Raw genomic sequence first — 15148 nt, forward strand, 5'->3', positions numbered from 1 at the left:
AATGCAATAGTAAAGTACAAAAAAAGTTTCTGAGGACATCATTATTTAAAATTGTAGCGTGTGCATTCCGGCAGATTGTGGATGTAATTCAACATTTTGGCCACTAGATGACCTCGGTTTTTTTTGTTGAAGATCATCTTTGGTCCCGCTTTTGATGCTGGACTTGAACTTTCAAATGTGCATTTTTGGACACGATACTTGTCAGATGCGAAGTTATATTGACTTATAGATTACCTTACAAAAGGGATCAGTACACCGTTTGGACAATATTTTGGTTTTATATATTGCTCTTGGCCATGAATGTTTTAAAGTGCTCTATAAAGACAGCCGAGTTGAGTTCCAAAATCATGCCAAAGTCGAGTATTTCTATGATGTCGTATCCTGTTATTGGTCGAGAACGGAACCCCTGCCATGGAGGCGGGTTGACTGTGGTTGGCACCAAAGCGATACTATTAAATTAGACATGGCTATGGCCTGGTCACAAAAACACCAAATAGGTTTTTTCCTCATTTATAACGGATACATCTGTGGACACAAATATGCGGGGAGACTCTGTATTGTCATTAGGTGAACACACACTCACACTGGACCAACACCCCCCCCCCCAAAAAAAAGCTACATGGAGCCACGCCCGCGGATCACCAAACTGTCACATCATGCAAAGTCGATCAATGACGGATTCCGTTTCGAACTCCACCATTGGAGCGTCCTAAACTGTTGAAGGCAACGTTCGTGGTGCCTTCACAGGGGGCGCCGTTGCACAAATGTCTTTTTCCTCAATTCCCCATTGGGAGTGTGTAGAAATATTGTTTGTGAGATAATAGAAAAGAGACACCGGGGAAGCGGATTTATATATTAAAAAAGAAGAAAAAAAATCCATCATCTTAAAAAAAGTGGGGTTACCTCATTCCGTGGGGGTCTTGTCCTTGCAGGAGGCTTCGCAGACGATCTCCTTGTGCGCGAGCGGGTACGGGAAAGCGGCTCCGCTGCACGCGCCGCCGTACGGCAGTTTGTTGAGGCGGGAGAGACCCTTGATGCTCCCGGGGGGCCGCCCAGGGCTCACCTTGTAGCCCGCTGCCCTGGTGGTGCCCAGCGGCCTGCCGGGGCTGGTTTTGAATCCCGCGGCGCGGGTGGTGCCCAACGGGCGTCCCGTGCTGGTCCGGTAGCCGGCCAGTTTGGTGGTGCCCAGCGGGCGACCGCGCCGCCCCGTCTTGCCGCCTCCTTTGCTCTTCTTCTTACCGTTGTCCCCCGCTGCCGCCGGGTCGCCGCTTTTGCCGGCAGGGAGCTTGGTGGGGCCCAGGACTTCCTGTCGGGGGCACGCCATGGGCTTGAGGCCGGGGCCGGGCGCCGCCATGGACGCCAGCGTCATTTGGACGGACGAAGGCGGCGGCGGAGGTGGGTAGAACTTGTTGGGCTGCGTGGGGCAGAGGTCAAAGTGTGCGGCGGGGTGGTGGGCATCCTCGGCCAGGCATGACGGCCTGGCGTTCATGCAGAAGTCGCCGCTCGTCACCTGGCGCATCATCTTCTGTGTGGGGCCAGCACAGCTGGTTAGTCGCGCATCATTCACTGAAAACGTTTTTTTCTATTGAGAATTTAGTCCATCGTGAGGAATGTTTGTCTGAATAATTCATGTCACTTTTTAGCAATGGGGAGCTCACTACAACAAGCAGAGGACAACATCCAGTTTGCTGCCTAAACGGGTTGCGGGAGAAAGCGAAGGGGATTTTTTGGGGTGGGTGCGGGGATTTTAAATAGGATTAAAAAACACATTGCTGTTGACGGCATAAAACAAAGTGGCACATACTCACCAACATCCCCCGAGTTGAATTGACTCAAATGACTTCAATGCACTGCTTTTGTGGATTATCAAGATTGTCACATTGGACATTCATTCCACATTCTCTGCAGTGTGCACTGAACATACTTGTACAGGAAAATTAATCATGCTCCTAGCCTGTACAATGACATTCACGTTGACATATTCATGTACCATCACGTTTTGCATAAAATAAAAAATAGGGTGTATGTTATTTGGATGAATGTGTAGCAAGACATGGTATATACATTTATGTGGGGACGAGCGTCTAATAGTTCAACAGGTATGGATTGGCTATGAACATGTTCTTTGGTTGATGCTGTGAATTTTTTTTTGAATGGGTAATGTGTGCCTTGGCTAGGTTAGGGAAGTTTTTTTTTTCTTTAAAACATGACAACTTAAAAACAACAGAAAGGAAAATTCGTCCAAACTTTTTCTTTTGTTTTGTGCTAGCACTTTCGACATTGAATAGCGTCGAGAGAGGGACAGAAAGAGCGTCTTGATCATTTCAGCAGCAAGATAAACAAGCAGAGTGAGCGATGGGTAAACCGGGAGGTGTGTGCAGGACTCTGTTCCTACTTATCTTTAGTGTGTGGGTGAAACTCATTCACAAAAATATGAAAAATAAATTGAAAAAAATCAATCCAAACCGCGGTGCACCGCTCTCGGTTCTGGCATCTTGTGTGACGAAACGGCGAGCAGCGTACAATGGTTCTTTTTCTTCTTTTTTTTAAGACAAGCGTTAGCATCAATGCTAGTGTTTAAAAGCCAAGATATAAATAATAAAAACACCCGTGTTCACAATTAGCACTTGTTTAGATGATGACATTCATACCTTAGGTTAATGGTCGTCCGAGGTCCGCGCGTAAATAGTTAAGGAATAAGTCATTAAAAAAAAAGATTTTTCATCCTTCAGAGCGCAAACGGGTTCATTTTTTTGCCCCTTCACGACACCGCTTTTCTTCTTCTTGCCTCTGGGGGGGGAGGCGTCACCGCATCGTACAGCCTTGGTTTCAAACGCTAACACGTGAACTGTGACTAGAAAATAAGGGTGGTTATCTTGTATTTTTTTTCCGAATCTGCTGCTTCCGCGCCTTTAGACTAGAAACGCAGCCATTTTCCATGAAAAATTAATAAGCGGCGAGAGCGATGCCATGTGCGCATGCGCAGAACGGAGACCTTTTGGAAGGAAGCTTTCTTGCTTCCCCGCCCCCTTCCTCGTCCCCATAGTGGACGCCGTATCATCTGCCCATAAATTTCAATTTTTACGTCAAAAATGAACATTTAGAGACACCAATTGGCGAAAAACTAACCGTATTGTTCACCCGTTATACTGTTTTGATGCATTTCAATCGCAACCCGAGTTTTAGACGCCTAGATTAAAACCAGTGTGCGCCACCACTGATGAATAATATACAAAGTAGACTCTTAAATAATGGAAAATGCAGTCTGCATTGCAGACACATATATTAATACAAATGAAAAAAACGCCCTCACCAACATTATGATTTATTAAGGAGGTGAAGGGGTTTAAAAAAATTATTTAAAAAGGTAAAGTCATGGAAAATCCATGGAAAAATTCGGTGATGACTTGTGGATTTGGAGCTAGGAGGTATTTATATGTATAATTACCACCACTGAAAAACCTGCAAAAATATATGCTGGGAAGAAAGCATTATTAAAAAACAAAACAAAAAACACAACCAAATATTCTTTGATGACAAGCAAGTCTCCTTTACAACACTTTGTATCGTCCTTTGCTGGTCGGCTGGTAGGAGTTTTGCTGCAAAAGAAAATATTTTCTAATGAGTTAATGTTCAAGAAAACAACAAGACGAGTCATTAAAATGTTATTTACTAATCTGATGAGTTCTTCCTTGATAAGACGTGTGATCTCCGTTTTGGCTTTCGTCACAGCCAGCTCGTTTGCGCCTGGAAATGAAACCACCATTTAGAATCCACATCGTCTCTGACACCACGACGGTAAAAATCTGAATTTAAGTAAAGACGTTTCGCTCCTTAGCTGGTAGAAAATATGTTTCTGGGAGACTCGGTAAATATCATGACCAAATCCCTAATTCTCAACTCTGCCGTTTATGTAAGCAGTGCACATCAGCGGGGTCTTCTTTTTGAACAGGTAAGCAACAACGACGCAACAATTGGAGGGGGGAAAAAAACGAAATAGTCGAGCCGCTTCTCCTCCACATCGAGAGGAGCCAGATGAGGTGGCTTGGGCATCTGATTCGGATGCCTCCTGAACGCCTCCCCGGTGAGGTGTTCCGGGCATGTCCCACCGGGAGGAGACCCCGAGGAAGACCCAGGACACGCTGGAGAGACTATGTCACCCGGCTGGCCTGGGAACGCCTCGGGATCCCCCGGGGAGAGCTGGAAGAAGTAGCTAGGGAGAGGGAAGTCTGGGCTTCCCTGCTAAAGCTGTTGCCCCCGCGACCCGGCCCCGGATAAGCGGTAGAAGATGGATGGATGGATGGAAAAAACTAAATAATAATAATTGTGACAGTTAAAGAGGGACTGGTGGCCCAGCTGTATTCTAAGGGCAAATACGTACTTTCAATGGCCAAGTAGATCTTGCGCTCGCCCTCCTTGGGCTCCTTGCCCGGAGGGAAGTAGGTCCCTCTGATGGTGATGGCGGCCTCCGAGTACTCGCCGATCCTCTGCAGGGCTTCCTTGGACGTCACCTTCCACCTGGCCGTCTGCGGAACAGCACGTTTGGGAAGGCGTATGACGGTAAATGAATCCATCAATCAAAATATTACACGAACGCGAAGGCGGTCGCGAGCCCTGCGCCAGGCCGCCCGACTGACCTGTGGGAAGTCGTTGATCTCCAGCTCCTCCTCGTAGCGCTTGACCGTCTCCGACTGCTCGGCCGCCTGCCGCTCCTCCTCCAGCTTCTCCACCGGCGTGTAGTTGAGCTTGGCGTTGATCTTCTCGGCCAGCTGCTCAGCGATGGTCTTGGCCGACACCGACGGCGTCATGATGGTGCCGCCGCGCAGGATGGCGTTGGTGGCCTGCTGCATCACGTCCTGGGGGGGGGGGGGGGGGGGGGGTGTACATAAATGTACAAATATGCCGGGGTCCTCTATATTTGGTTTCTAGTACGGAGTTGACTTGACCATATGTCGCAAGCAGTTTCTTCACATACCTGAGCTTCAGCTCCCAAGTTCTTCTGGGCGTTGATCTTGAGAGCCAGCCGCTTAGCCATCTCCAGCTTCTGGATGTTCCCGGCGGACGTGGGTCCAAGCCCCGAGAGCCCGCTCAGCGAGCCGGACGAAGCGCCCGCCGAGCCGCCCCCGCCCGACCCGGCTCCGGGAGCCATCAGGTCCTTCACGCGCTTCTTGGAGTTGAACATGCTCTCGATCTGCTCCTCGATCTGAAAGGGAATCCATCCGTGTAGGAGACAACTTTGGACGTCAAGGTGGTGATCGCAAGTGGAGGTGGACCGCTTCCAATGCGTGTCCCCGTTGACTCCCCCCCCCCCCAGTTGGCGCACGCAAAACACATTCGAGTTCCTCACATCCAGAGCGCCCTCCTCATCGTCGGAATCTTGCAGTCCCAGCGCCGCCTTCTGCAGCTTCTTCCTCTCGTTGGCCAGGGCGTGCTCGGTCTCGTCGAACTTGAAGCCTTTGCCCGAGAAGCCGCTGCTGCTCCGGATGGACTTGCCCTCCTGCGACGGCGGGCCGACCGAGAAAAGGTTGGGAGAGGTCCCGATTTTTCCACGCTTTGCTTTGGTCTTACCGCTTTCTGCTGGTCCTTGAAGGAGGCCCACAGCTGCTCCAAATCGGCCGGGACGGGAGAACCCGACAGCTCTAAGGCTTTGATGATGTCGCCGGCGTATCGGACCTGGTCCTCCGTGATGAAGGTGTAGGCGTACCCCTGGAATGAAACGGGATGGCAAGTGAAGCCCCGCCCCGCTGCGTTTTTTTTTAGGGGGACGGGGAACAGACCTTGTTGCCCGCCCGGCCCGTGCGCCCGGCCCTGTGCACGTAGTCCTCGTAGTGGTTGGGGCAGTTGTAGTTGACCACCAGGATGAGCTGCTTGACGTCGAGGCCTCGCGCCGCCACCGACGTGGCCACCATCAGGCGGCAGGCGCCGTTCTTGAAGTCGTTGATGATGCTGTCGCGGTCGTACTGGTCGATGCCTGAGCGCAAAAAGTGGCGTGAGAAGGACGGAGTGGTTGGGCGGCGCGGAGGCCGGGGCCGAAGCGGCTTGGGTGGTTACCTCCGTGCAGGGACATGCAGGGGTACGAGGCCTTCATCAGCTCTTTGAGGAGACCGTCGGCGTGCTCCTGCTTGTCCACAAAGATGATGACCGAGCCTTTCTCCTGATAGTGGCCCAGGATCTCCAGCAGCTTCAGGAACTTCTGGTCCTCCTCGATCACCAGCTGCAGGTAAAAAAAAAGATTTACCACCACCGATGATTCAAATGGGGTACCTTAAATTCACGTTTAAGAAGGTGAAGATGAAAGAGCCACTCGAAAATTCATCAACTCTTTGGGACACTTACCACGTGCTGCTCCACGTCAGAGCAGACCACGCTGCGCCCGCCCACCTGGATCTCCAGCGGCTTGGCCAGGATCCTCCGAGCCAGAGCCTCCATGGCTCTGGGGAAGGTGGCGGAGAACATCACCGTCTGCCGGTCCGGACGAACGTTGTCCACGATGCGCATGACCTGAGCGCGGGAGCGGCATCGTCGCTAATTGTTTGGAACGACGCGCGCGCTCGATTGTGCGTACGGCGCCCACCTGCGGCTCAAAGCCCATGTCGAACATGCGGTCCGCCTCGTCCAGCACCACGTACGTCGCCCGGCGCAGGTTGGTGACGCGACCTGCCAGGTAGAGAGAGAGAGACGCGTCAGGCGAGCGGCGAAAACTGGCGAATTCTGCCAAAAGCGATGCGGCGTGGACTATTTTACGGTGGCGAGTGTAGCAACTTTTTAAAAAATGTGACTCTTTTTTTTTTTTCTATCTCGTCTTGCGTACCATCTTGGCGAGGGACCTGAAAAAGTCAGAAAAGCGCCTCGAGATACAAAACAAGAGACGGAACGGAGCCCCCCGCTCAAGCATTTATGTGACCCGTACGGCTTTTCACCTACAAAGAAGGGGAACAGCACAGATTACCTCGCATGTGTGGAAGCCAGAAAAGCACGACGAGAAAAGCGCAGGTACTTGTGGCACATCATACGCGCACATTGGCAAGACGGCGACATGCATGCAACGCGTTGCCATGTCTGGCGGTCAAAAGCGGATCGGGGGGCACCTACCTGCTTTTTTTTTTGGTTTATTCTCGTTCAAAGTTTGTCTGATCGGCGATGCACCGAAACCCCCCCCCCCCCGGTATTTATCGGCAATGAAAACATGGCAGCACTCACCGCTGTTGGCGCCCAACATGTCAATCATTCTTCCCGGCGTGCACACGATGATCTCGGCGCCTCGCTTCAGCTCGGCAATCTGGCAAACGAACGGTCCCCCCGGGGAGTCCGGTTAAGCGCCGCGAGCTTTTTGCCGGTTTTGTTTTTGTAGATGGGGGGGGGGGGGGGGGGGCGTTTTACCTGCTCGCTGATCCCCGTGCCCCCGTAGACGCACACCACGTTGAGTCCCAGCGACTTGGAGAACTTCTTGCACTCTTTGGTGATCTGCAGGGCCAGCTCTCTGGTGGGCGTCATGATCACAGCTGGGGGGAGAACAGCGACACGCCGGGGGTTTCTCCTCTCCGTTTGCTACACCGCTGGGGGGCTGGGGGGGGGGGGTCTCTTACCGATGGGGCCCTCGGCTTCCTCCAGAGGCCGCTGGTCCATGATGTGTCTGAACATGGGCAGAAGGAAGGCGATGGTTTTGCCGCTGCCCGTTTTGGCGATGCCGATGAGGTCGCGGCCCGACATGATGGCGGGAATGGCCTGGGCCTGGATGGGGGTGGGCTTCTCGTAGCTCTGCCTATGAGGAGGGCGAGTAAGAATTTGCAAAAAAAAATAATCGTGCAATGTGAACGACCCCTCAAAGTGTGGCTGCAAACGCTCACGCGGCTGTCGACCGACGCTGACTTCTAACCCGATTGGCCGGACTCGTTTAACCGCCTCGTGGCCAACGCCGGTGAATTCAAACGTTGATTCGATCACGGCGCTCCATTTTGGAATCGATGGCGTTCCGCACTTTCTCTCATCGACGCGACGGATTCAAATGGACTTGACATCACGAAGCGATCGCAAGCATTCGGTCCGCCGCGGGCATGATGCTATGTAGTGTAGCATCCGCGACTTTGGATCGAAAAGGCGGGGCCTGTCCGGCGTTGGCCAATGAGAGCTTCCGAGTCGGAGCCATCTCTTTTCAGCATTCCTACTGACTTCTTGAGGGCATTGAGGATCTTCATGGAGACGCCGCACTGCACCCAAGTCTTGATGGGCTTGGGACAGCCTTTCCCCTTCACCGTAATTCCCTCCAGTTCCAAGCGGTACGTGTTCACCTCTGTAAACAGAACGCCGGCGCGTTCGCATCGTTTGCGTTCCCAAACTTTTTCAAAATGGAGCCGGCGCCACGTACGGACCCTCGGGGGACATCCTGGCCAGATCGGGCACCTCCACGTAGAAGTTTTTGCGGTAGGGCTCGTACTGGATCTTGCCGTGGTCCACGGGCTCCAGGATCTTCCTCTGCTTGGTCTGGAAGCCCGTCAGCGCCGTCTGCAAGTCAACTTCCTCCTCCTCCGACGAGTACTGCATTGGCGAGATCCCGTTAGCTTTCTTTGACTTGCGCAGAAAAATCGCCGGTGCCAGAGAGACGTCGTCACCTCACCTCCATGGCATCCTGGTCGTTCTCCATCAGCTCCCCCTTCTTCTTGTGAGTGGGAGGTCCTTTTTTGGTCTTCACCACCGTCACCACTTTAGTCACTGTTGCTCCCTTCTGTTGATAAGATAAATTTCATAATAATCCAATAACAATCCATTTTGCACACCGTCCCACTCAAAATGGCTGCTCTGAACTGAAACCTTCCGTTCAATTGTGTTAAGATGGACACGCTCAGAATTATTGAAACTGGTGCCGGGGTCGGACTTTTTCTTACTGAAGAAAATGAGCCGAAAATGGCGCCATCAAACACAAAAAAATTGGCTTCACCTTGTCGTTTCCTTTGACGCCTCCCATGTTGAACTTCTTCACTTCCTGCTTCACCTCCTCCATGTAGGCGTCCAGCGGATCGATGTCGTCCTCCTCCTCCTCGTCCGGCTTCTCGGCGGGGGCGTTTGAGTCCTTCTCGCCTTCCTCCATCTTTTCCTCCTTGACCTCGCTTTCTTTGACCTCCGCTTTGTCTTGGGCCGCTTCCTCCTCCTCCTCTTCCTCCCCCTCGGTTGCCTCCATCGGGACAGGCACGTCCTCGTCATCGTCTGCAACGACGACGTCCGCGTTACGAGCCGACCGGGGGTTAGGCGCGCGGTGGGCGTCGCGCGCCGCGCTCACCGTCGTCGTCTTCCAGGCTCCACTTTTTGCCCTGCTTCATCTCCTCCAGCTCCTTCTTGATCTCGCCGATGTTTTCGATGGCCTTTTTGCGCTGCTCCTCGCGCCACTTCTCCACGCGCTCCTTCCGCTTCCTCATCTCCTCCTCCAGCTTGTTCTGGTCAAAGTCTTGCTGCTGTGGGAACACATGAAACCACGCTTGTTTGTTTGTTTTAATAGAGCCGAGGCTATTGAATACTTGTTGACATATACTAGAATGTTCTTTAGGAGCGCCGTTTCTCACAAAACTTACATCTTCAACTTTCTCCTCTTCCTTTTCCTCCTTAATTTTCTTCCGGTCTGATACAACATCAAGATTTTCTTTCTCTTTGCTCTTTGCCCTGCAAAGACGAGAGAGAGAGAGAGAGAGAGAACAAAGTTCAAATTAGAACTTACTGAAAGTGTGATGTCAGTATTTTTGGCGGGGAAGAGGACAGACTTTTCATCAGTTTTCTTGCTCTTGCTGGGGGTGGCCGAGCGCGATCTCCTGGCTCGGCCCCTGCTGCTAGACCTCTTGCGTTCTCGGCTCCTGGATCTCCTCCTTTCCCTGCTCCTGGAACGTCTGCCCAGAAGAAGAATGAGGACACTTTATGGCAAAGGTTTTTTTTTTCCCCCCATTAAGAAATCTGCCATGGGACTACGGCTGAAAACTGCTGTTTATGTTAAATCCGGGCGCATTTACACTGTTGTGTTGATTAATGTGCACAGTTCCAAAGTAAGAAAAACAAATAAATGTAAGTAGGCAAGTTGGTATTTAAGTTCTGCATATACGAAGGAAAATAAATAAAAAAAATATTTGTGGCTGTTCACTATCTGAAGGTGTGTGTGGTTCAATTTGTCAGTGGCGATTTTGCCCAAGTACTTTTGGCAATATCGTGTACTGGAGAACTTTTTTTTACAATTGGATGCACTTGTAAAAGGACGGAGGGATGGGCGGATGATCAGGTGAGTGGAAAATCCAAATGTCATTCATTCAGCCTCACCTGACACGCTTTCTGTCTCGGGAGCGGGAGCGAGACCTGCGTCTGTCTCGGCTGCGCGACCTCTCCCTCCGGCTTCGGTCCCGGTCGTCCTTTTTGGAGCGTTTGTCCGCAGAGCGACTCCTCGAGCGGCTACCGGAGCGCCGCGGAGAAGCCGAGCGCTTCCTGTAATGTCTAAACATCAACACAATGGTGGTTTAAAGGCGAACGTGAAACCATTGTGTGAAAACTGTGTTCATATGCGAGCGAGACTTGGCGGGCAATGTATGCTTGTAGTTGACGGCGTAGTTAGCATGCTAACGTTCGCATTTAAGATTATCTTGGTAGAGAGCGGCGTGGGACCATTATAAATCAATTGAAATCACAAGATTTAAAAAAAAGAATGCATAATTTAAAAAAAGAAAATGAATTCAACATGCTCTCGGACGTACCGCGACTCGCGACCCATGGTAACGATGTGAAACAAGTTCAATGAGTTCCCGACTGATGTTTGACTTCGTCGCGGCGCCTTCACGGAGGATCTCGGGCTGCTTCCGCTCAAATTCGTTACGTCACCAAAGTGCGACACCTGTTGTGGAAATGTGGCGCGTTGCCTGTTCAGCGTGCCACCAAGTGGCGGGAGGTTTTCTTTTTTTGTTTTTTGGTATTCATTTTTCCTCACTAACCTTTTATTATCGAGTGACTCAATAATGGATTAATTTACTATAAAACAAAACTAACATGTTACATGAACGGTGTTTGTTGTTTTTTTTCCCGCTTTCTACCTACATTCTTGCTGCTGGAGGCTGTAAATTATGAGCATGTATTACTTCGTTAAAATTAACAAATTCGCATAAAATACGAGAATATTCGTAAAATAAACCATTTGCTATTTAGTCAACATATTAAATGATTTGCTCAATCCAGAGCAGTGCTGTATTTGCTGCACGTTTGTTTTTGTCATGATTCAAATTAAATATTTTGCATATAGGTCATATTTTATGTGGTTACTAGTGAATACTGTAATTCTAACAGTTTTAAAAATGACAAAAAACATTAAAATAGAAAATTGCAAGGTTGTTTTATTTGATGTTTATGACATAACCGCCTAAATTCTAATTGAACATAAAATGAGTATTTAGTATTAAAATGTGTTTTTAAAACGTGTCAAAGTGTGTATTGAGTGTTAAGAATAAGTATGTAATAATAGAATGTTGAAAGTCAAATACGAAAAGAAAACAGCGTGTTGGACAAATCATTTGGCTTGACAGTTTTAATGCTTGTACCATGTCAACATTGAATAATTTCACATGTATACGTATACAGATGGGTGGCCCGGTGGGTCTCGTGGTTAGCGCATCGACTTCAGCAGGCGCAGAGGTCATGGGTTCGCTCCGGCCTTCCTGTGTGGAGTTTGCATGTTCTCCCCGGGCGTGCGTGGGTTTTCTCCGGGTGCTCCGGTTTCCTCCCACAATCCAAAAACATGCATGGCAGGCTGATTGAACACTCTCAATTGGACCCGCGGTGTGAGTGTGGAACGGTTGTACGCCTCTGTGTGCCCTGCGATTGGCTGCCAACCAGATCAGGGTGTCCCCCGCCTGCTGCCCAAAGACGGCTGGAATAGGCTCCAGGCCCCCCCACCACCACCACCACCATTGTGAGGCCAAAGCGGATCGGAAAATGGATGGATGGAGGTATAGAGATCAATTAGTCCGAGTGGTTTCCGGATAAAACACGCACGCGTTTAACCTGTCAAAAATCGTCACAGTAATAAGTTAATGAGCAAGATATCAAAAAGAGAGGCATAGGCGACTAGATAGAAAACACGTAAGGCGGAAGCGTGTGACACAAAAGCGAAAAAGTACGCTTGCACCTTGACTCACGAGTTGAATTCCTCTCCGCAGCCCGCTCATAACTCAATTTATTCATATCGATTTTTACCATTGAAATCAATAGAAATGCCATTACAGCGGACCCCTGCTATTCACAAAAGTTTGGGACCTACCCGGCCCGCAAATTTGTGACATTATGTGAATTGTTGATCAATGCTATGAAAGAGGGAAGAATTTGTTTGTTTGCAGGCCGCCCCCAAAAATCTTGAAAAATAAATGGGGGAAAACATTCTAGTTTTCCACCAAAAAAAAAAAAAAAAACTAAATAAATACAAATTAAAATACAGGCACTGACCGCACTAAAGATGAATCAGTGGGTGCTACTCCATTCCCCAAAACAACACAATTTTTTAATTATGGATTTCTCATAAAGAAAAAACTGTTTATTGCATTAAAAAAAAAAATTACACTGCGCAAAAATACCAAAGTAAATGCTGCAAAGCTAAAATGACACAGGCGACTTTGCTATTTGGCTATCGAGTTTGCACGTGTTTGTCCGGTTCAATAAAGTGCCTCGGCGACTCTCCTTGCCCACACGCAAGGGTATTACAGTACCATTAACTACTCCATTTCTTTCCACTTCACTCAAGCGGCGGCGTATTCTGAAGCTCGCTCGTCTTGACGCAAAATTAAGCTCGCAGAATTGACCAAGCGGCGGCTTGTGACTGCAAAACTTTGAACAGCTCGCGCGCTCGCAAGTCAAGGTACAAACGTTGCGTTGGAAAGTTCTCACTTGTGCCATGAAGAAAAAAAAAAAGACACACAAACATGCCCTGCTGCCTCAACAGTCGCGCAGGGGGACGGTTGGGCTCGGTCACTGCGCCGCCGCCGCTGCCGCAGCAGCGGGGGCCTCTGCCCCCGCGCCCGGCTCGCTGACCTCGGAGCCGACCAGCAGCAGGACTTGATGGGAGAGGATGAATGTGAAGAAGTAGGCGCAGAGGTCAGCGAAGACGTCGCCCATACGCCGGTACGTGTCCATGAAGCGGTTAATGACCTCGCCGGGGATGCCCGACAGCAGCAGGGCGGCGGTCAGCACCGTGGTCTGCGCCTTCTTCTCCATCTGGAACCACGGCGGGCAAAACCGTTAACTGTTCTGGATTTTGTTAGTGGAATAAGCACTTGGCAGATGAATCCTGCTATCTTCCGGCCATCTCAGTGGGGCTGACATTTTATACAGCACCGCCCCCTGCTGTCAATTTGAATCAACGTCAAAGTGCCCTTGGGCCCTCATTGCAAACGTCACGCGACCAAACCCAGAACTTACCTTAGGAAAGTATTGGGACAAGCCCATAAAGGCCAGTTCCAGCGTCAGAAATGGAGCAAATATCGACTAAAATAACAAAAGGAGAAATAAAAAATGTCACATTGCTGCTAGAGTGTCTCTAAATCAATCAGACATGCGACAACTCACCAGATACTTGCAGACAAACACTCGGACAAAAACGGCGAGGAGGACGCTGCAGACCAGCCTGAAGACGGCGAAGGGGTCAAACTCCTCGCCTTCTGCCTCACCCTCACGCGCCGGCTTCTCATTGACCAACTGGCCCCTCAGCTTCATGGCATCGTCAAAGCGAGAGAGGTACTGCTGGAGGCCGCCGGGGTCATCCCCCGCCACCTTCTCCGCCTTGGGCTTCTGCCGGATCCCTCGGAGATGGCCGTCCGCCATCATCGCCGCATCGTCTGGCAGTGGCGAGTCCCTCGTCTCTGGGGTGGCTCCGCGGGACAGGTTGACTGACTCCGGCAGGAAGGGAGAGGGTCTGGGGGAGGGTTGGGAAGATGACCATGCATCTGTCCGGTCCAAGTCCAGGTGGAAGCGGGGTTCTGATGGACGCCGGGGTGACCCTACTGGATATAAGTGATGACAATCAACACACTTTTCAAAATAAAGATGAAGAAGAGTCAAGAGGTTTTCTGAATTTGTACAGTATACAATTCCACAAGACAAATGACGTCGTACATCCGGGTATTTCGTTGGGACATACTGTCGTTGTTTGCGTTTTTTCAAACATACAAAATAAGGCGTTTGTCGTGACCCAGAGACGAGTCTTTTCAAACAAAAATACCAACAAGTATGATTCGTGAATTTAAGTCGCGTATTTTATAGGATTTGATCTCATAAAGGCCTGTTCGCTCGTTGTGACGTCACGTTAACATCGCCTGATCGGTAGGGACCAGATGCAGCTACGGCTACTGTACCAAATGTAAGCCGTCAGTCACCATACCGTTATTGTCAGCCTCGTTCTTGGCGTAGCCTACAATTCTCTTCATCCTATCCTCGGAATTCATGAGCAGCTTCCTCCTGCGGATCTCCGCTCGCCTCTGCGCTGCCGACAACGCTGAGCCCGCCGTCGTCGTTTTATCGTCGGTGGTGTGGCCCTCCGCAGGCTCCATGTTTTCAAAATAATGAGCCCACGTCAATCAAAACGAAATAAAACAACGAAAAAAAATTAAAGTAGAAAAACGTGCGGCGATAACTCTGGACACGGTCGGATCACTGAAGAACAACACGGGATGGACCGCCGATGTCGCGCGGCGATGACGTCACCAATAGAGGACACAAAGCGAACGCTTGTAAACTCGACTTTTTTAATGTAATATTAGTCGTATTACATGATGAACACTATTATGAATAGTAAATATTTTTTTTCTGCATTTGATTGGCCAGGTGGTACTTGAGACATAAAAGGGAACCATGAGCGTGAAATAGGGTACTTAAATATTAAATAAAATGTAGGAGAGGAGTTTCTGGGAATTTCTCCATTGTGAGACAAATAAAGGTTTCCTTATCTTAGTACGATCTACACGGGGTGCCATGTGACGTCGCAGAGTCTGTGCGAGTGCCTGGGCAGGAGCAGTGGTGCAAAGCAGCGCGTGTGCTCTGTGTTTTACAATTCTTCTGTTGAATAAAAAGCTATAAAGTGCATCAGCCTCTGTGGTTTTCCTTTCTCTAACGTGACAGTATTATAGCAAGTACTGTGACTTGACAG

General features: G+C 49.9%; 3 protein-coding genes across 5 annotated transcripts; all 3 read right to left on the bottom strand.

Annotated features, from left to right (window-relative positions):
- Positions 1–217: 217 nt before the first annotated feature.
- Positions 218–3010, bottom strand: LOC127587875 (UPF0461 protein C5orf24 homolog). 2 transcript variants are annotated; one of them, XM_052046344.1, is made up of 3 exons: positions 2652–3010; positions 1809–1954; positions 218–1525 (listed from the first exon to the last, which is right to left on the bottom strand). In XM_052046344.1, the coding sequence occupies exons 2-3, from the start codon at positions 1812–1814 to the stop codon at positions 905–907; spliced, it is 627 nt and encodes a 208-aa protein (XP_051902304.1). In that variant the 5' UTR covers positions 1815–1954; positions 2652–3010; the 3' UTR covers positions 218–904. The 2 variants fall into 2 exon arrangements, with proteins under 2 accessions (XP_051902304.1, XP_051902305.1); XM_052046345.1 differs by lacking the exon at positions 1809–1954 and having other exon boundaries at positions 2652–2991.
- A 299-nt stretch (positions 3011–3309) lies between these two features.
- LOC127587935 (probable ATP-dependent RNA helicase DDX46) lies at positions 3310–10850 on the bottom strand. The gene is made up of 23 exons (XM_052046407.1): positions 10722–10850; positions 10294–10464; positions 9750–9872; positions 9564–9651; positions 9275–9446; positions 8936–9201; positions 8615–8722; positions 8370–8535; positions 8170–8290; positions 7587–7762; positions 7381–7502; positions 7201–7279; positions 6575–6657; positions 6337–6501; positions 6052–6214; positions 5778–5971; positions 5569–5706; positions 5348–5497; positions 4976–5203; positions 4638–4856; positions 4382–4526; positions 3674–3747; positions 3310–3599 (listed from the first exon to the last, which is right to left on the bottom strand). The coding sequence occupies exons 1-23, from the start codon at positions 10736–10738 to the stop codon at positions 3552–3554; spliced, it is 3216 nt and encodes a 1071-aa protein (XP_051902367.1). The 5' UTR covers positions 10739–10850; the 3' UTR covers positions 3310–3551.
- A 677-nt stretch (positions 10851–11527) lies between these two features.
- On the bottom strand, positions 11528–14714 carry LOC127587954 (guided entry of tail-anchored proteins factor CAMLG-like). Of its 2 annotated transcripts, none has more exons than XM_052046431.1 (4): positions 14384–14714; positions 13573–14006; positions 13426–13491; positions 11528–13221 (listed from the first exon to the last, which is right to left on the bottom strand). In XM_052046431.1, exons 1-4 carry the CDS (start codon positions 14550–14552, stop codon positions 12976–12978), a joined length of 915 nt encoding a protein of 304 aa, XP_051902391.1. In that variant the 5' UTR covers positions 14553–14714; the 3' UTR covers positions 11528–12975. The 2 variants fall into 2 exon arrangements, with proteins under 2 accessions (XP_051902391.1, XP_051902392.1); XM_052046432.1 differs by having other exon boundaries at positions 13573–14003; positions 14384–14713.
- Positions 14715–15148: the final 434 nt, after the last annotated feature.

This window comes from Hippocampus zosterae, chromosome 16, assembly GCF_025434085.1.
Source record: "Hippocampus zosterae strain Florida chromosome 16, ASM2543408v3, whole genome shotgun sequence".
Taxonomy (NCBI): domain Eukaryota; kingdom Metazoa; phylum Chordata; class Actinopteri; order Syngnathiformes; family Syngnathidae; genus Hippocampus; species Hippocampus zosterae.